Below are 21,845 nucleotides of genomic sequence, written 5' to 3' on the forward strand. Positions count from 1 at the left end.
CATCCTGGTAAATCTCTTCTGCACCCTCTCCAAAGTCTCGACATCCTTCCTAATGGGGTAACCTGAACTGAATTTCCGTGCTCTGGCTGCAGCCAAGCCAGTTTTATAAAACTACAACATAACTTCCTCACTCTTGAACTCAGTTCCTCAACTAACAAAGGCAAGCATTCTATATGGCATCATTACCCACTTTTAAGGAGCTACGAACATAGATCCCAAGATCCCTCTGCTCACCAACACGGTTAAGGATCTTGCCCTTTGAGCCGGCTGGTGGCATAACGACATCGGCGCCGGACCCGGGAGCAGAAGTTCCCAAGTTCAAAGCCAGTCGGGTCCACCCGAGCATGCTTTCCATCCCTGCCGGGTTGAGTGTCGAGACCGCAACTTGACCTCGTAAAATAAAGGGAAAATACTGCGAAAATGTCTGTGTGGGGAGTGGCGTGCCACACAGTCTCTCTCTTACTCCGCGCCTTGTAAAATCATAGACGCACAGACGCGCACGCACACAAGCACATGCCAAAAAAAAAAGGATCTTGCCCTTTGTACTGTTTATTTATCTCCTAAAGTGCAATCTTCTTATTTGTAAACACATGTGACTGGACTGGACTGGAACCAATGTCTTAGGGGGAGCGTTTGCTACTGTTGTTCAGGAGGATTTAAACTAATGTGGCACGGGGATGGGAACAAGTGCAGAGAGACAGAGGGGTGTAAAATGAGGGTAGAAGCAAAAAGTAGTAAGGTGAAAAGTATAAGTGGCAGACCGGCAAATCCAGGGCAAAAACCAAAAAGGGCCACTTTTCAACATAATTGTATAAGGGCTAAGAGTGTTGTAAAAGCGAGCCTGAAGGCTTTGTGTGTCAGTGCAAGGAGCATTCGTAACAAGGTGGATGAATTAAAAGTGCAGATTGTTATTCATGAATATGATATAGTTGGGATCACAGAGGCATGGCTCCAGGGTGACCAAGGATGGGATATTCAATATTCAGGCGGGATAGACATGAAAGAAAAGGAGGTGGGGTGACATTGCTGGTTAGAGAGGAGATTAACGCAATAGAAAGGAAGGACATTAGCCGGGAGGATGTGGAATCGATATGGGTAGAGCTGCATAACACTGAGGGGCAGAAAACGCTGGTGGGAGTTGTGTACTGGCCACCTAATAGTAGTAGTGAGGTTGGGGATGGCATTAAACAGGGAATTAGAAATGCATACAATAAAGGAACAGCAGTTATAATGGGTGACTTCAATCTACATATAGATTGGGTGAACCAAATTGGTAAAGGTGCTGAGGAAGAGGATTTCTTGGAATGTATGCGGGATGGTTTTTTGAACCAACATGTCGAGGAACCAACTAGAGAGCAGGCTATTCTAGACTGGGTATTCAGCAATGAGGAAAGGTTATTTAGCAATCTTGTCATGCGAGGCCCCTTGGGTAAGAGTGACCATAATATGGTGGAATTCTTCATTAAGATGGAGAGTGATATAGTTAATTCAGTAACAAAGGTTCTGAACTTAAAGAAGGATAACTTTGAAGGTATGGGATGTGAATTAGCTAAGATAGACTGGCAAATGATACTTAAAGGGTTGACGGTGGATATGCAATGGCAAGCATTTAAAGATCGCATGGATGAACTACAGCAATTGTTCATCCCAGTTTGGCAAAAGAATAAACTAGGGAAGGTAGTGCGCCCATGGCTGACGAGGGAAATTAGGGATGGTATCAATTCCAAAGAAGAAACATACAAATTAGCCAGAAAAAGTGGCTCACCTGAGGACTGGGAGAAATTCAGAGTCCAGCAGAGGAGGACAAAGGGCTTAATTAGGAAAGGGAAAAAAGATTATGAGAGAAAGCTGGCAGGGAACATAAAAACTGCCTGTAAAAGGTTTTATAGATATGTGAAAAGAAAAAGATTGGTTAAGATAAATGTAGGTCCCTTACAGTCAGAAACAGGTGAATTGGTCATGGGGAACAAGGACATGGCAGACCAATTGAGTAACTACTTTGGTTCTGTCTTCACTAAGGAGGACATAAATAATCTCCTGGAAATAGTAGGGGACCGAGGGTCTAGTGAGATGGAGGAACTGAGGGAAATGTTCGTAGGGAAGTGCTGTTAGGTAAATTGAAGGGATTAAAGGCAGATAAATCCCCAGGGCCAGATGGTCTGCATCCCATAGTGCTTAAGGAAGTAGCCCAAGAAATAGTGGATGCATTAGTGATAATTTTTCAAAACTCTTTAGATTCTGGATTAGTTCCTGAGGATTGGAGGGTGGCTAATGTAACCCCGCTTTTTAAAAAAGGAGGGAGAGAGAAACCGGGGAATTATAGACCGGTAAGCCTGACATCGGTGGTGGGGAAAATGCTAGAGTCAGTTATCAAAGATGTGATAACAGCACATTTGGAAAGCGGTGAAATCATCGGACGAAGTCAGCATGGATTTGTGAAAGGAAAATCATGTCTGACGAATCTCATAGAATTTTTTGAGGACGTAACTAGTAGAGTGGATAGAGGAGAACCAGTGGATGTGGTATATTTGGATTTTCAAAAGGCTTTTGACAAGGTCCCACACAGGAGATTAGTGTGCAAAATTAAAGCACACGGTATTGGGGGTAAGATATTGATGTGGATAGAGAATTGGTTGGCAGACAGGAAGCAAAGAGTGGGAATAAACAGGACCTTTTCAGAATGGCAGGCAGTGACGAGTGGGGTACTGCAGGGCTCAGTGCTGGTACCCCAGTTGTTTACAATATATATTAATGACTTAGACGAGGGAATTAAATGCAGCATCTCCAAGTTTGCGGATGACACAAAGCTGGGCGGCGGTGTTAGCTGTGAGGAGGATGCTAAGAGGATGCAGGGTGACTTGGATAGGTTAGGTGAGTGGGCAAATTCATGGCAGATGCAATTTAATGTGGATAAATGTGAGATTATCCACTTTGGTGGCAAGAATAGGAAAACAGATTGTTATCTGAATGGTGGCTGATTAGGAAAAGGGGAGTTGCAACGAGACCTGGGTGTCATTATACACCAGTCATTGAAAGTGGGCATGCGGGTGCAGCAGGCGGTGAAAAAGGCGAATGGTATGCTGGCGTTCATAGCAAGAGGATTTGAGTACAGGAGCAGGAAGGTACTACTGCAGTTGTACAAGGCCTTGGTGAGACCACACCTGGAGTATTGTGTGCAGTTTTGGTCCCCTAATCTGAGGAAAGACATTCTTGCCATAGAGGGAGTACAAAGAAGGTTCACCAGGTTGATTCCTGGGGTGGCAGGACTTTCATATGATGAAAGACTGGATCGACTAGGCTTATACTCGTTGGAATTTAGAAGATTGAGGGGGAATCTGATTGAAACGTATAAAATCCTAAAGGGATTGGACAGGCTAGATGCAGGAAAATTGTTCCCGATGTTGGGGGTCACAGTTTGAGGATAAAGGGGAAGCCTTTTAGGACCGAGATGAGGAAAAACTTCTTCACACAGAGAGTGATGAATCTGTGGAATTCTCTGCCACAGGAAACAGTTGAGGCCAGTTCATTGGGTATATTTAAGAGGGAGTTAGATATGGCCCTTGTGGCTAAAGGGATCAGGGGGTATGGAGAGAAGGCAGGTACAGGGTTCTGAGTTGGATGATCAGCCATGAGCGTACTGAATGGCGGTGCAGGCTCGAAGGGCCAGATGCCCTACTCCTGCACCTATTTTCTATGTTCCTATGTAAAAGATCATGCAAGATGATGGAACTCCAGAGTAACACACACAAATGCTGGAGGAACTCAGCAGACCAGGTGGCATCTGTGGAGAGGAATAAGGAATCAACATTTCAGACTGGCATCTCGAAACATTGACTCTTTATTCCTCTCCATATGTGCAGCCTGATTTGCTGAGTTCCTCCAGTATTTTTGTGTGAGTTACACTACACATTTGGTTGGGCTAAATTCTAGCTTTGGGTGGCAGGGTGGAGATGCGTCTCTGTCATAGGAGGTGCAAGGCACTCTTCCCTCTGCTGGCCTGCAGGTCACCCTTGGGCCAGGTTTAGCACCTGCCCCGCCCCCCCACCAGATCAGGGTCAGGTGACCATGGGAGCAGGTGGTGACGGTCGTTTGAGCAGCTGGTGCAGATCACAAGTCCTGGTCATGTGACCACTGACACCAGGCAGACAATCTCTGAAGAGTATTGATAATGGCTGCGGTCACCCATCTTGTAAAGACACTGCCCAGAAGAAGACAATGGCAAATCACTTCTGTAGAAAAATTTGCTAAGAACAAGCATGGTCAAGACCATGATCACCCACATGATATGACATGGCACATGATGATGATGATGAAGCTGAATCAGCCTTTTCAACACCCATATCTGTAGCTGATCAATACCATGCTGCCACCTTTGGCCATCTTCGACGCTATCCACAACACCACCAATCTTTGTGTCATCTGTGAACTTAATTCAAGATTGTTTAACATCATTCCCAGTACACAAGTGTAAAGGAGAATGAAATAATTTTTACTCCGGATCTGAAGAAGCATAAAAAAAAGGCAATAATATAAACAACCCACAATTTAAAAAAAAAAGAAAATAAATAAATATAAATACATAGGTTAGCTTATATACATTGATTGTATATCCATAAAGTGACGGTAGGCACAGGGTAGTTTGTACATAAGGTGACTCTGACAGGAAATTATAAAGTAGTGGTGGGTGGAGATGTTGATCAGCTTGCTGCTTGGGGAAAGTAACTGTTTTTGAGTCTGGTGGTCCTGGTGTGGCTGCTACGTAGCCTCCTCCCTGATGGGAGTGGGACAAACAGTCCATGAGCAGGATGGGCTCATGATAGAATACTTAAGAGAAATTAATATAGAAGTTAATTATTAGATGAGTGTACTTTCTCTTCTAGTTTGCAGTCCAGTGTTCTGAGGACGGATTCTGGGTCCAGGCGATCGAGCAGTTCCACCATGCTGGAAGGAATGAACCCTGGCAAGTTTGAATTTGAAGTGACTGATTTCTTCCTGTTCGGTTCCCCTCTGGGGCTGGTGCTGGCATTGAGGAAGACAGTTGTCCCCAGCTTGGACGGTGGGTATCCAGATGAGTCCAGTTCCCTCTGTGCTGCCAGTTGGCCCTGCTTTGTAATTCTGTACTGACTAGGAGGATATCAAATCAAATCAAATTCAAATTTAATCATTAAACCATACTGGATACGCCGAACAAAACAGCATTTCTCTGGGGCCAAGGTACAAAACATACACAGCACATTCAAAATAGCAAGCAAATAAAAGCACAGTCATGCAAAAAAGATATATATAGTCCAAGACCCAAAACAACTTATCCCGCAATTTGATTGTGCAGATTCCTGGCAGTGCATAGCCACTGCACTCCAGCCTGTTATTCCCCCAGTCAAACACTGGAGGACAACACTGACAGGAGCAGCCAGCCCCCAACTGAGCATGGATGCCACACTACACCGCCTCTAGTGTGTCTCTCCTGGACTACAGCAGCAGGCAAGTCCGTGGCTTGAGACCTAGTCCTTACAACAATCAAGACCATACAGTTTCCACACATCACGCCACCAAGCAAGAGAACCAGGCCTGCTGCATCTTACGTTACCAGTGTTCGACAGGGTCCTGTGATCGTAAGACAATCGTCCACGGTTACACTGCATGCTGCCTTCACGCACCAACTCCGATGCCTTCGAGCATCAGGTAGCAACAATCTGCACCCAGGCCCGCTCCTCCAACCCAGTCGTGCTCCTCCAACACGCTGCCGGCTCCAGCTCCACCGATACCCTGGAGATCCCGGCCGGCTCAGACTCCCCCAACACCCTGAACACCCCAGCCAGCTCCTCCATCCAATGAGCAGCTCATTGATGGGGCAAACCCGCAGCACCCAAAGCTGTTTGAGCCCAGCATTGTCTTACAATCGTAAAAAAAACACACTGAACAAATAAAAAAGCACCTTTAGTTGGCTGCCGTGTCTGAACGCACCACCAGCTTACCTAAAGATGTGTTGTCGTTGTCAGTTTGCTCAGTAAAGTTTGTTCTCACACTCATGACATGGTGAAGTGTGCTGGAAGCTCACACTGTTCACAGACTGAAGAAGAAAGTTTGCTATTTTGAGCAGAGACTCTCAGTTGGGACTGGCATGGGGGTAACATATATCTATGTTGTTTATTTTGCTATTACTCAAACTAATTTGCATTTTCATTCTTGAAAATTAGAACTTATTCAACAGATATCAAAAAACAATTTAAATAATGCAGGCAACACACACAAAATACTGAAGGAACTCGGAGGGTTAGGCAGCATCTATGGAAAAGAGTAAACAATCAATATTTCAGGCCAAGACCCTTCAGAAACATCAACTGTTTACTCTTTTTCATAGATGCTGCGTGACCTACTGAGTTCCTCCAGCACTTTGTGTGTATTGCTTGGATTTCCGGCATCTGCAGATTTTCTCTTGTTTGTGATTAAATAATGCAGATGCTTATCTTGCAGTTGCTGTTGTCACTAACATTGATTTCTATCGCACAGATCAAAGTTCAAAAACTAAATTTATTATCAAAGTACACATATGCCACCATCTAGAACTCTGAGATTCATTGTCTTGTGGGCAATCAGAGCAAATACAAGCAAGTATAATAGAATCAGTGAAAGACCTGTGAAGACATTACCCGTGTGGTATGGGCCGTATCCACTACTTTTTAAATTAATTAATTAATTATTGTGATACACTGTGGAATAGGACCTTCCAACCCTCTGAGGCACACCACACAGCCTTATCCCGGGACAATTTACAATGACCAATTAACCTACCGACCAGTATAGCTTTGTTCTGTGGGAGGAAACCCATGAATTCATGCATAGAATGTACAAACTTTACAGACGGCTTTTCCATTCAAGGGGATTGATATTTCCATACCACCAGCAGTGTATATGCTCTCCACTGCACATCCATATGAGTTTATCAGAGTTTTAGATGCCATAACAAATTTTTGCAAACTTCTAAAAAAGTAAAGGTGCTGTCATGCTTTCTTTTAATGACACCTACATGTGGGGCCCAGGACAGATCGTCATATGATAACACTGAGTAATGTTTACTTCGATCAATCTGATCCAAACAAAACTCATCCTTGTGGCGTCTGTTCCGTTTCTGTGCAGTGTCCCTGCTGAGACCAGCATGCCAGCAGGTCTACAATCTGTTCCACCCAGCCGACCCCTCATCTTCCCGCTTGGAGCCACTCCTGGAGAAGAAGTTTCATCTGTTGCCTCCGTTCAATGTTCCCCGCTACCAACGGTTCCCACTGGGCGACGGCACCTCTGCTGTTTTGGGTATGCGCATTTAAAACAGAAATACAGATCTCCCGTGTGGATTCTCTGTTACTGTCACCATACAGGTGTACTGCACTGGTAATATCTGCTTAACCAATGTGATCAGAGCTAGTTTACAACAAGCACTTCAGGTAGGCATTATTTCAGATGTAGTTCGCAACATGCACTGTAGGTAGACACTATTTCAGAACCTGAGGGAGGAGAACCTTTGGTAATGCATGCTGGTCAAACCACCAATTGTGTTTAGTATTTCCTGTGAAGAGATGCACATTTCTGAATCTTAGTACAGGAGTTCACACAGGCTAAAACAATAGGAAATACAGTGGATTGCGGTTAATTGGGACACATCAGCTCCAGTACATTTTGTCTCAGCTGTCCTAATTGGCCAGTTTCATGGAAATAGTTAAAAAGGTATATAAAAAAAAAAGCAAAACTAGGTGATAAATTATGTATTCAATTGAAATACAGAACAAATTAGAACACCACCAATATTACTACAGAACTGTAAAATTGTGTATTAGTTCCTAATGGTTATCGATGGAGGAATTCATTCAGTGTACACTGCCATGTTCTTTTGATTGACTGTAAATGAACAAAATCGGCAGACACCTAGTGTAGATAGTGGACTTAATGGACTACCTTCATACAACGCTCTCAACAATTACATCCTCTAAACCTTCTTTGTCAAGATGATTGTTGTTACCTTCAAATTCTTTGTAATTCATAACTTGTTGAAGTAATGAAAGCGTTTCATTTTCGCTCTCAGCCGTTTCTGGGATCTCTGAGCCTGAAGGCTTGAAACCGCAGTGAGCAAAGCAGTTTCAAATTGTCTTACTGCTTATTTCTCGCCAACTATCAGTGACATCAATCATTGTTTTTTGAACATAAACACACACAACTGGTGCTATTTAAAAACAGTTCACTCTAAGCACAGTGTAGCGTCTAATGGCCACATAAGTGCTAGTTAGAAACTATTCGGCAACAGTTTCTTATCCCAGTTATGCAGCATTGTGTCCCAAATAAACTAAGGAAATCCCGGCTACTTCCTCAGTTTTTATTCTTTAAGAGTGTCCCAAATAAGAGGCTGTCCCAATAAATCAAAGGGCCAATTAACCGGAATCCATTTTTATATAAAATTTAAATTAGTAGTGCAAAAACACTAGTGAGGTAGTGCACATGGGTTCATTGTCCATTCAGAAGATATAATATATAAGATGTCAGCATAATCCGCCAACATTGAGTGTGTGTAAGCATTTGACTGTTGTGGTACGATTTGTGGCTACACATCTGTCCTCTTGTTTTTCTCCATCTGCTTTAGTTGAGACAATCCAGAACAATCCCATCCTCACGCTGGAGATTCCATTTGAGTCTCTCCACCGAAAGGAGAGTGTAATGGAAACTAGCATTCCTGTTCCTGTGATTAACTGGCACGATGGTACCAGTGGGATTCCGACTGTGGCTGAATGTGTGTAGGCTCTTCTTTTGTTCTCTCATGGCTTGTGGCTGTGTATGCTTGCATCTTTGCATGGAAGGTCGTAAGATTTGTCACTAGTATGGACTTGAAACATTTGCACTGCAGAAGAAGTGACTCGGCTTTGCAGGGTTTGACCTGAACAGGCCGAAAGTTCAAAGTAACTGTATTATCAAAGTCCAGTCTTGCAGAAGGGGGTTGGCCTGAAATGTTGACTGATTATTCATTTCCATAGATTAATCTATGGACCCCTTGGTTAATGGTAAGGGTCCATGGCTTAAAAAAGGTTGGGAACCCCTGCCCGAGATGTTGCCTGACCTGCTGAATTCCTCCAGCATTTTGTGAGTGTGTTGCTTTGGATTTCCAGCCTCTGCAGAATCTCTTATGTTTATTGTTATCAAAGTATGTATATGTCACCAGATACAACCCTGAGATTTATTCACAGTAAATACGAAGAAACACATAGAATCAATGAAAGACCGCACCCAACAGGATGGACAAACAACCAACGTGCAAAAGACAGCAAACTGTGCAAATACAAAAAGAATGAATTTTTTAAATAAATAAATTAATTAAACAATAAATATCAGAAACATGAAATGAAGAATCCTTGAAAGTGAGTCGATAGCTTGTGGGAACAGTTCAGTGATGAAGCAAATGAAGTTGAGTGGAGTTATCCCCTTTGGTTCAAGAGCCTCATGGTTGAGGTGTAATAACTTTTCCTGTAGGCTTCTAAATCTTTCTGACAGCAAGTAGAGAGCACAGCCTGGATGGTAGGTGTCCTTGACGATGGATGCTGCTTTCCTGTGACAGCACTCTGTGTAGATTGTGCTCAATGGTGGGGAGGAGAGGGATGTATCCACCATTTTTTGTAGGATTTTCCATTCAAGGGCATTGGTGTTTCCATGCCAGGCTGCGATGTAGCCAGACAATATACTCTGCACTGCACATCTACTGTAGTTTGTCAAAGTTTCAGATGTCATGCCAAATTTTTCAAACTACTAAGAAAGTCACACCTGAATTTTTTTAGGATTTTCAGTTCAAGGGCAATGGTGACTCCATACCGGGCCATGATATCAATATATTCTCCACCATTCATCTGTAGAGGTTTGTCAAAATTTTAGATGATATGCTGAATGTTTGCAACCTTCTAAAAAAAGTTCCACCTGTAGCACTTCAGCACACATGTAACCACAGGAAATCAGAGGAGGAAGAGGCTAATTCAACCCCTCAGCTCCTGTCCCACTATTCAGTGTGTTCATGGCTGAGATGCAGCATTATGCAAAGGTCTTTAGACACATATACATAGCTAGGGTGCCTGAGACTATTGCACAGTTCTGTATTTGTCAACATGGTATGGAGAGTGAGTTTGTAAATTTTGCAGGAGCAAAGGATGTTGGGAATGGGAGGGTGGAGCGCCACGGTGGGGGGGGGCGTTGCGGAGCAGGGGACAGAGAAGGCCGGGGGGGGGGGGGCGGTGCGGCTGCAGACTCACCCAGCCCTGAGACAACAGCCAAGTTTATTTGGTTTATTGATCATACCAGAATATCGCTCTGGTGATTCCTGCTTCCTGTCCTCTCCCTTCCCCTTTTCCCAGCCACAGTTAGCCTCTTCCTGCCCCCTTCCCACTCTCAGTCCACAATAGAAACCCATATCAGAATCAGGTTTATCATCACTCACAAATGTCATGAATATTTGTTTTTGTGGTGGCAGTATGGTGCAATACATAAAATTACTAAAGCACTGTGCAAAGGTCTTGGGCACTCTCACTATATATGTATGTGTGTGTGCCTAAGACTTTTGCACAGTGCCATACTGTATGCCAGCCTCAGTTTCTGTCCTGTGCCCATTCCCTATAACCCCCAGACCCTCGATCTTTCAAATACATACTCATTTTCACTTTAAATACATCCAGTGATCCAGCTTCCAACCCCCGGCCAGAGAATTCCTCTGAGAGAAGACGTTTCTACATACATCAGCTTTATCTAATCAGCCCCTTATCTTATATATTTGGCCATTTGTTCATGACTCTACCGTTGGTGGAAAGACCTTCCCTGTGAACCCCCCTCGGATCCTTGAATAAATTCTGAAGTCCAAGGTCTCTTTGTGGAATTCATTGCCACGGACAACGGCTGTGGAGGCCTAGTCATTGGGTATATTTAAAGCAGAGGTTAATAGGCTCTTGATTAGTCAGGATGTGAAAGGTTACGGAGAGAATGCAGGAGAATGGGTTTGAGAGGGCTAACAAATCAGCCATGATGGAATGGCAGAATGGCTGAGTGGCCTGATTCTGTACTTATATCTTATGGCCTTATGGCTAGGAAGCCATACTAGAAACAGCATTTGTTTGACACCTATCTTGCGAATCTGGACATATCTACATTTGCACATGCACACCACACACATGCTGGGATACAATAACTGGTCTCATCCTCAGGATATCTGGGATTTTAAATTCAGGACATTAAATTAAAAGAGATACTTTGTTAATATCATCAATTTTGACCATGAAACTACAGAATTGTTGAATTAGATCCTCTAGTTCACCCAAAAGTGGCTCTGGAAATGGCCCAGCAATGCAGTCAGATCACCAGTACAGAGTCGTCCCAGATAGTTACAGTTTGTCCAGAATAGTTACAGTTTGTCCAGAACAGTTACGGTTTGTGCAGAATAGTTACAGTTTGTCCAGAATAGTTATGGTTTGTGCAGAATAGTTACAGTTTGTCCAGAACAGTTACGGTTTGTGCAGAATAGTTACAGTTTGTCCAGAATAGTTATGGTTTGTGCAGAATAGTTACAGTTTGTCCAGAATAGTTATGATTCACCCAGAACAGCTACAATTCACACAGAATAGTTAAGGTTTGTCTGCAAATGTATGAAATGGTTAAAAAGACATGGAACTGAAACCAGGGTCACATCTGTGAAGGAAGCATTGCTAAGAGTCCATGGCTCTGCATTCCATCATCCAAGATGGAATCATACCGTGAGGGATGACTGTATTGTACTGAACCAAGATGGAATCACACCGTGAGGGGTGAATGTATTGTACTGAACCAAGATGGAATCACACCGTGAGGGATGACTGTATTGTACTGAACCAAGATGGAATCACACCGTGAAGGGTGAGTGTATTAGACTGAACCAAGATGGAATCACACCGTGAGGGGTGAGTGTATTGTACTGAACCAAGATGGTATCACACCGTGAGGGGTGAATGTATTGTACTGAACCAAGATGGAATCACACCGTGAGGGGTGAGTGTATTGTACTGAACCAAGATGGAATCACACCGTGAGGGGTGAGTGTATTGTACTGAACCAAGATGGAATCACACTGCGATGGATGACTGTATTGTACTGAACCAAGATGGAATCACACTGCGAGGGATGACTGTATTGTACTGAACCAAGATGGAATCACACCGTGAGGGGTGAGTGTATTCGACTGAACCAAGATGGAATCACACCATGAGGGGTGAGTGTATTAGACTGAACCAAGATGGAATCACACCATGAGGAGTGACTGTTATTGTACTGAACCAAGATGGAATCACACCGTGAGGGGTGAGTGTATTAGACTGAACCAAGATGGAATCACACCATGAGGGGTGAGTATATTAGACTGAACCAAGATGGAATCACACCATGAGGAGTGACTGTTATTGTACTGAACCAAGATGGAATCACACCGTGAGGGGTGAATGTATTGTACTGAACCAAGATGGAGTCACACCGTGAGGGGTGACTGTTATTGTACTGAACCAAGATGGAATCACACCGTGAGGGGTGACTGTTATTGTACTGAACTGAGATGGAATCACACCGTGAGGGGTGAGTGTATTGTACTGAACCAAGATGGAATCACACCGTGAGGGGATGAATGTATTGTACTGAACCAAGATGGAATCACACCGTGAGGGGTGAGTGTATTAGACCGAACCAAGATGGAATCACACCGTGAGGGGTGACTGTTACTGTACTGAACTGAGATGGAATCACACCATGAGGGATGGGTGTGTTGTACTGAACCAAGATGGAATCACACCGTGAGGGGTGACTGTTATTGTACTGAACTGAGATGGAATCACACCGTGAGGGATGGGTGTGTTGTACTGAACCAAGATGGAATCACACCGTGAGGGGTGAGTGTATTAGACTGAACCGAGATGGAATCACACCGTGAGGGGTGAGTGTATTAGACTGAACCGAGATGGAATCACACCGTGAGGGGTGGGTGTATTGTACTGAACTGAGAGGGAGTCACGCTACGAAGGGTGAGGGAGTCACACCACGAGGGGTGAATATATTGTACTGAACAGAGAGAGAGACCCACCATGAGGATGAGTGTATTGTACTGAACCCAGAGGGAGTCACACCGCAAGGGGTGAGTGTATTGTACTGATGTTTGACATGCAGTTAATTCACCAGTTTTGATGGATAGTGTGTTTTTGGCCCCCGCTGTTTGGAAAGGCAGGAATGAATATCCCTTTTGTTTCATCTCAATTGCCATGTTCTGTGTCCCATTCATATTTGCAACCCCCACAATATTCTGTCTCTGTTTAATTAGTTTGAGGGGAATTTGGGCTGGGCGGTGAGCACTGTGAACCCACTCCCCATGATGATGTAAACCCCGTCCTGCTGTGATACCCCATGATGATGTAAACCCCGTCCTGCTGTGATACCCCATGATGATGTAAACCCCGTCCTGCTGTGATACCCCATGATGATGTAAACCCCGTCCTGCTGCGATATCCTCATGGCATCTCACTGGCAATTAGAGGAATCGGCTAGCAGCCCCTGCTCACTCGTACCACATTGCCTTCAACACAGTGGAAATTCTTTCAAGTCCAGCGCAGAACAATGTCTGACTATTTTCATTTGTACATGCTTCTGCTGAATTCATTGTCAAATCATTTGAGATAAGTTGCAAATACAATTGAGCAGAATTTTACAAATGTTGATGCAAGTGCTTTGTGCCCATCTTGGGCAAACTCAGGATTGACACTTCTTTATAACTTAACCACTTATCTTCAGTCATGATGTTACTTGTGACTGTTTACAGACAATTAATTAATTCATGGATCTCTGCACAAGCACTGATCTAAGGAACTCTTTTCTTTTGCCCAGATTAATAGACGTTTATATGCAGTCGTGCTGTTATCAGTTCAGAAAAACAATCCCATTACGTTCCTGATTCCAGCTGCCTGTGCTTTCCAATTCCCGTTTGCATGTCATTTATTTCTTTTTCCCATTAGCGGATTGGCAAGGATTTTTCAAATCCTGATCTTTTACATTGAGAGTTTGGGATTTAAGTTGCATTTTGTGCTTTCAGGCTTTTTTTTCTTTGGCATGAGATGTGTGGTATTGAAATTGCTTGGAATTCAGTATGTCTGAAAAAATGTTTTGAAGTTTGTTTTCCTTGAACAGATGACCCAAGAACAAAGGAAACACACCAGTTAACTGCATGAAACAAAGTTGACCAAATTCATCATCTGGCTTTCTGGCCTTTTAGACCATAAGACACACGAGCAGAGTTGGGCCATTCAGCCCATCGAGTCTGTCCCACCATTCCATCATGGCTGATTTATTATCCCTCTCAACTCCATTCTCCAGCCTTCTACCCATAACCTTTGACGCCCCAACTAATCTAGAACTTATCAACCTCCGCTTTAAATATGCCCAGTGACTTGGCCTCCACAGCTGTCTGTGGCAGTGAATTCCACAGATTCACCACTCTCTAGCTAAAGAAATTACTCATCATCTCCTTTCTAAATGGCCGTCCCTCTGTTCTGAGGCTGTACCCTCTGATCTTTAGGCATTTTAAGAAACTAAACATAGAATATTTATTTTATTTAGAGTTACAGCCTTCTGGCCCATTGAGCTGTGCTGCCTTGTAATCCCTAACAACCTCCAATTTAACCCTAACCTAATCACAGGACAATTTACAATGACCAAATAACCTACTAGCCCACACATCTGTGGATTGTGGGAGGAAACCGGAGCATCCGGAGGAATCCCACACACTCCAGGAGGAGGATGTACAGAGACTCCTTACAGAGGATGCTGGAACTGAACTTCAAACTCTGACCCCCCCCCCCCGAGCATTGCGTCACCATGGCTCCGGTTAACCACCAGGATAGCAGACTGATTACTATCACAATACATAAGTCTTTAACACAAGTAATTCCTTACTGAATTTTATCTCCTGGGGGCCTGGCGCTCATTGTCATCCTTTGAGTTTCCATTGTTAAAATAGAATGATGGGATATAACTGCTGATCATCGCCTGAGTGTTTGCATTCCACAGAGGGAAGGAGCTGTTCTTCACCCCCACCGCACAAACACAGAACTCCCACGAACTAGCAGCCTTGATACCGACTAAATGATCGGGACAGTCCTGTAACCCAACAGCTGGGGGGCTTCTGCTCGCTAGTGCATGTCAGCGACAGAGAATTACGGTCAGAATCCTTTTCCCCATTTCATCTCCTTTCTCCAAAACATTACTATAAGTGCATCTGCCAAGTGAATTACAGTCAATAAGAATGACATATTGGTATACCAGATGTTTAAAGTCCACTGAGCAAGTCAAACAGAGCACAGTTTGACATTCCTTTCTGCAGTGTGACCTCTCAGCTTTTCCTGTTTCCAAACTGAGCTGAACTTACCCTGGTCACTTTCCTCGTTACCCTTCCATGAGACATAAGAGCAGAATTAGGCCATTTGGCCCATCGAGTCTGCTCTGCCATTTCATCATGGCTGATTGATTTCCCTCTCAGTCCTAGTTTCCTGCTTTCTCCCTGCCCTGACCAATGAAGAATCTATCAACCACTGACTTGGCCTCCACAGCTGCCTGCAGCAACAAATTCCACACATTCACCACCCTCTGGCTAAAGAAATTCCTCCTCATCTCCATTCTAAATGGACATCCCTCTATTCTGAGGCTGTGTCCTCTGATCCAAGACCCCCCACCATTGGAACACCCACTCTATCGACACCTTTCAGCATTGGTTAGGTTTCAACAAGCTCCCCTCCCCACTCATTCTGAACTCTGGTGATTTCATCAATCAGTCTTCATATGATAAATCTTTCAATCCTGGAATTATCCTCGTGAACCCCCTATAAACCCTCTTCTTCTAGCTGCCAGTACCATGATTCACTCTGTAGTGAGTCGTGTTTTGATTTGTTTGTATTACAAACTTTAAACGGAATAGCCTTCTCTCACTGAAACTGATGAAAAATTTAATGTCTGTTCCTGCTCGTTTGTGCGATTTGCCTGCTCTCCTGCTGGGTTTAATGTGGATCTCCTTGTTTTGATGCAACAGCGGATGTCATTCAGACTCACGTCGGCGTCTTCGCAGAAGGTTCGTCTCCTTCCTCTCCCTCAACAGCCCCGATATTCAGGGCGTTCCGCAGAGCGAGTGAGACCAGCATTGCCAGCCAAGTATCAGGAATGGCTGATAGTTACACGGCTTCCAACATCACCAACAGTGAGTGCCACAATACATTTGTCCCATCGTGAACGCTTTCCACTGTTAGCGCACAGAACTCTCTTCTGTCTTGTGGAGTGATTAGGCATCTGTAACTCCCAACAGTCTGGCTTTAAAAATTCGACAAACTTCAATATTTCTCAGGGAGTTCAATAATATTGTTCTGTCTGCTGTAGGTAAACTGTCAGGAAAATCAGTTGTTTGTCCTCAGGGCTGGGCAGGATATACCCCAGTTACTAGGGGAAGTGAGAGAAGAGATTTCTGCACCTAGGGCTTTTCTCTTTGTAGCGAAAGAGGGCAAGAGATAGCTTGGTAGGGGTGTACAAGATGATAAGAGACATAGATAGCCAGGGATTTTTTTTCCCCAGGGCAAATATGGCTAATACGAGGGGGCATCATTTTAGGGTGATTGGAGGAAAGTATCAGGGGGATCTCAGAGTTAGATTTTTACACAGAAGGTGGCGGGTGTGCAGGATGGTGGTAGAGGCAGATTCAAAAGGGGCAATTAGGAGTATTTTAGATAGGTACTTGGATCGTAGAGGGCTCTGTTGGAGGGAAGGATTAGATTGATCTTGGAGGAGGTTAAAAGATCAACATAACATGGTTGGGCTGAAGGGCCTGTTTTATGCTGTAATGTTCTAAGTTTTTAGAGCATATACAGAAGTAGTAGACCAATCTCTCCTCATCCACCCATTCTTCAGTGAGATCACGCTGATCCATCCTTAGCCTCAACACACTTTCCTGCTCTCAAGTCACATTCCATGGACCCCCAAGTAGTTGGAATGTTTCTCAATCTCTGACTCTGCAGCTCTCAGGGATGGAGAATTCCAACTGGCCTCCATAGTTGCATGTGGCAACAAATTCCACAAATTCAGCACCCTCTGGCTGAAAAGATTTCTCCGCACCTCTGTTTTGAAAGGGTGCCCCTCTATTCTGAGGCTGTGCCCACTTGTTCCAGACTCTGCCACCATGGGAAACATCCTTTCCTCATCTACTCTGTCTAGGCCTTTCAACATTCAAAAGGTTTCAATGAAATACCAACCCCCCCCCCCCCCCGCCGCCCCGGTAAAGTACAGACCCAGAGCCATCAAAAGTTCCTCATATGAAAACCCTTTCATTCCTGGACTCATCCTTGTGAACCTCCTCTGGACCTTCTCCAATGCCAGCACATCTTTTCTGAGATGAGAGGCCCAAAACTGTTCACAATACTTAAGATGAGGCCTTGCCAGTGCCTTATAAAGCCTCAGCGTCACATCCCTGCTCTTATATTCTAGACCTGTGAAATGAATACTAACATTGCATTTGCCTTCCTCACCACTGACTCAACCTAGAAGTTAACCTTCAGGGTGTTCTGCACAAGGACTCCAGGATCCCTCTGCATCTCTGATTTTTGAAAATAGTCTGCACATTTATTTCTTCTACAAAGTGCATGACCTTGCATGTTCCAATATCGTGTTTCATTTGCCACTTTTTTGCCCATTCTCCTAATCTGTCTAAGTCCTTCTGCATCGTACCTGTTTCCTCAACACCACCTGCCCCTCCACCAATCTTCGTATTATCTGCGAACTTGGCAACAAAGCCATCTATTCCATCATCTAAATCATTTATACACAGCATAAAAAGATGTGATCCCAACACTAACTCCTGCGGAACACCACTAGTCACTGGCAGCCAACCAGACAAGGATCCTTTTATTCCCACTTGCTGCCAATGCTCAAACTATGTTAGTAACTTCCTTGTAATACCACGGGCTCATGTGTGTCAAAAACCTTCTGAAAATCCAAATATACAACATCCACTGCATCCCCTTTATCCTACTTATAATCTCCTCAAATAATTCCAACAGGTTTGTCAGGCATGATTTTCCCTGAAGGAAACCACGCACTTTGTACTATCTTGTCCTGTGTCACCAAATACTTCATTACCTCATCCTTAACAGTTGACTGTAACATCTTCCTAACCGCTGGGGTCGGGCTAACTGGCCTATAATTTCCTTTCTGCTGCCTTCCTCCTTTCTTAAAGAGTGGAGTAACGTTTACAATTTTCCAGTCCTCTGGCACCATGCCAAAGTCCAATGATTTCTGAAAGATCATTGCTAATGCCATCACAATTTCTAACACTACTTCTTTCAGAGACCTAGGATGCAGTTCATCTGGTCCGGGTGACTTATAATACCCATAGATCTTTCAGCTTTTTGAGCACCTTCTCCCTTGTAATAGTAACTGCACTCACTTCTCTTCCTTCACACACTAAACATCAGGCACACTGCGAGTGTCTTCCACAGTGAAGACTGATGCAGGATACTCATTTAGTTCATCAGCCATCTCCCTGTCCCCCGTTATTTTTTTCTCCTGCTCATTTTCTAGCGGTCCTATACCCACTCTTACCTCTCTTTTATTTTTAACATACTTTGATATTATTTGCTAGCTTGCTTTCATATTTCATCTTTTTCTTTCTAATTTTTTTAGTTGCTTGCTATTGGTTTTTAAAAACTTCCCAATCCTCTATCTTCCCACTAATTTTTGTTTTGTTGTATGCTTTCTTTTGTTTTTACAATGACTTTGACTTCCCTTGTCAGCCATGGTTGTACTATTTTACCATTTGAGTATTCCTTCATTTTTGGAACATATGCATCCTACACCTTCCCCATTTTTCCCAGAAACGCACACCATTGCTGCTCTGCTGATATCCCTGCCAGTGTCTCCTTCCAATTTACTTTGGAAAACTCCTCTCTCATACCACTGTAATATCCCTTACTCCACTGAAATAATGCTATGTCAGACTTTACTTTCTCCCTATCAAATTTCAGGTTGAACTCAATCATATTGTGATCACTGGTTCCTAAGGGTTCCTTTACCTTCAGCTCCCTAATGGCTTCTGGTTCATTACATAACACCCAATCCAGTAGAGCTGATCCCCAGTAGGCTCAATGACAAACTGCTCGAAAAAGCTATCTCTTAGGCATTCAACAAACTCACTCCCTTGAGAGATTGAGGGGTGACCAGATAAAAATATATAAAGTTATGAGTCATGGAAAGCAACGTTTTTCCGCATGAACTTGATGTTAATGTTTAAGAGAAGTTTAGATAGATACATGGATATTATGCATATGGAGGGCAGGCCAATCGGCAGTTTAAATGGTTCGCCATGGATTAGATGGGCCAAAGGACCTGTTTCTGTGATGTTGATGTCAAATACCAGAGGGTGTAGATGTAGGGTGAGAAGGGAAGAAGTAATGATGTGTGAGTGCCTGGAATGCCCTGCCTCGGGAGGTGAGAGTGGTGAGTGCCCGGAATGCCCTGCCTCGGGAGGTGAGAGTGGTGAGTGCCCGGAGTGCCCTGCCTGCCTCGGGAGGTGAGAGTGGTGAGTGCCTGGAGTGCCCTGCCTGCCTCAGGAGGTGAGAGTGGTGAGTGCCTGGAGTGCCCTGCCTGCCTCAGGAGGTGAGAGTGGTGAGTGCCCGGAATGCCCTGCCTCAGGAGGTGAGAGTGGTGAGTGCCCGGAATGCCCTGCCTCGGGAGGTGAGAGTGGTGAGTGCCCGGAATGCCCTGCCTCGGGAGGTGAGAGCGGTGAGTGCCCGGAATGCCCTGCCTCGGGAGGTGAGAGTGGTGAGTGCCCGGAATGCCCTGCCTCGGGAGGTGAGAGTGGTGAGTGCCCGGAGTGCCCTGCCTGCCTCGGAAGGTGAGAGTGGTGAGTGCCCGGAATGCCCTGCCTGCCCTGCCTGCCTCGGGAGGTGAGAGCACCAGATACAATAGCAATGTTTAAAAGTCATTAGACAGACCCAAGGACAGGTAGAGAATACAGGGATATTGACCGTGTGTGTACAGACCAGATTCTTTTCAGTTGGTGACAAGGTCGGTGAAGACACGATTTCTGCACATGATTCCAGGATTGAACGGCTTATCATATGAGGAACGTTTGATGACTCTGGGCCTGTACTCACTGAAATTCAGAAGAGTGAGGGATGACCTAATTGAAACCTATTGAATGGTGAAAGACCTTAATAGAGTGGACGTGGAGAGGATGTTTCCTATGGTGGGGGTCGGGGAGTGGGGGAAGATCTCAGACCAGAGGACAGAGCCGCAGAATAGAAGGGTGTCCTTTTAGAACGGAGATGAGGAGGGATTTCTTTAGCCTGAGAGTGGTGGATCTGTGGAATTCATTGCCATGGGCATAAATATTGGGTATATTTAAGGCAGAGGTTGATAGATTCTTGATTGGTCAGGGCATGAAGGGATACGGGGAGAAGGCAGGAGATTGGGGCTGAGAGAGAAAATGGATCAGTCATGTTGAAATGGCAGAGCAGACTCGATGGGCCAAATGGTGTAATTCTGCTCCTATATCTTATGGTCTTATGGACATGATTTCTGCATTGTTTTCTGTCCAGTGTTCTGTATAAGAAAGGTAGTACTCAGTTACAAATTGACCTCGTCTTCATTAGCAGGGCCCTGGGGATTTACTTACCTTCAAGCCTGCTGAGTTAATAGGCCCATTACAATAATAATGGATCACAACCACACTTTAGCCTGAAAGTGTTGACAAGGATGGGCGGGGTGGTGAAGGAGGCGGAGAGCATCACACACAAAATGCTGGAGGAACTCAGCAGTCAGGCAGCATCTGTGGAGAGGAACAAACAGTCGATGTTTTGGGCAGAGACCCTGCTTCAGGACTGGGTATTTGGCATATTTGCCTTCATTGACTGGCATTTAGTGCGAAAGTTGGGACTCCATGACCGAATTGTAGAAACACTCGGCATAAAGTGTGTGCAGTTCTGGTCACCACACTACAGGAAGGATGTGTAAGAACAAAATTAGAAAAACCACAGAAAAGATTCACCGGGGTGTGGCTGAGACGGGAGGGCCTGAGTTATAAGGGGAGACTGGGCAGACTGGGATTATAGGAGGCCGAGGGGTGACTTTACAGGCCTTTACTGGGGGCCACGGTTGCACAGCAGTCAGCACAATGTTATTACAGATAGTACAGGGCATCGGCATTCAGAGTTCAACCCTGGCGTCCTCTATACGAAAGTTGTACATCCTCCCTGGTGAATGCTTGGGTTTCCTCCAGGTGTTCCGGTTTCCTCTCACAGTCCAGAGATGTACCGGTTAGTGGGTTAATTGGTCATTGTAAATTGTCCCGTCATTAGGCTGGGGTGAAGTCGGGGGTTGCTGGTGGCATTGCTCAGAGGACTGGAAGGGCCTGTTCTACGCAGTTCAAAATTTTATAAAAGCAAGAGGCATCGATAAGGTGGATATTCACAGTCTGTTTCCCAGGGTAGGGTAGTCTAAACTAGAGGACTCTGTTTAAAGTGATATGCAGAGGGGACCTGAGGGGCAGGTTTTCCATCAATGGAGGTGAAGGCAGATACTGTTTGCACAGGAAGGGAGAGAAAGGGTAGGGGCTGGTCAGGTGAGCTAAGGACCCGTTTCCCTTCTAAGCTGTTCAATATTTCTAACTCTAAACCTTCCCTGAGCTCTGTGGTTTAACGTTCTGCCTCATCAGTACAGAAAGCAAACGTTCACTCAGTCTTCCTCACTGCTGTGAACTCATTCTTTATTCTTATTTGTGTCTTCATTACATCACT

General features: G+C 44.6%; 1 protein-coding gene across 11 annotated transcripts in view; it reads left to right on the plus strand.

Annotated features, from left to right (window-relative positions):
• LOC134360022 (membrane-associated phosphatidylinositol transfer protein 2) overlaps positions 1–21,845 on the plus strand; it is a 307,102-nt gene that overhangs the window by 254,956 nt on the left and 30,301 nt on the right. For all 11 annotated transcript variants that reach the window (XM_063074026.1, XM_063074020.1, XM_063074022.1 and 8 more), the window contains 3 exons: positions 4,881–5,056; positions 7,138–7,308; positions 16,100–16,264. In XM_063074026.1, the coding sequence (XP_062930096.1) occupies positions 4,881–5,056; positions 7,138–7,308; positions 16,100–16,264 (512 nt within the window). The remainder of the gene's footprint in view (positions 1–4,880; positions 5,057–7,137; positions 7,309–16,099; positions 16,265–21,845) is intronic.

Source organism: Mobula hypostoma, chromosome 21 (genome assembly GCF_963921235.1).
Source record: "Mobula hypostoma chromosome 21, sMobHyp1.1, whole genome shotgun sequence".
Lineage (NCBI taxonomy): Eukaryota > Metazoa > Chordata > Chondrichthyes > Myliobatiformes > Myliobatidae > Mobula > Mobula hypostoma.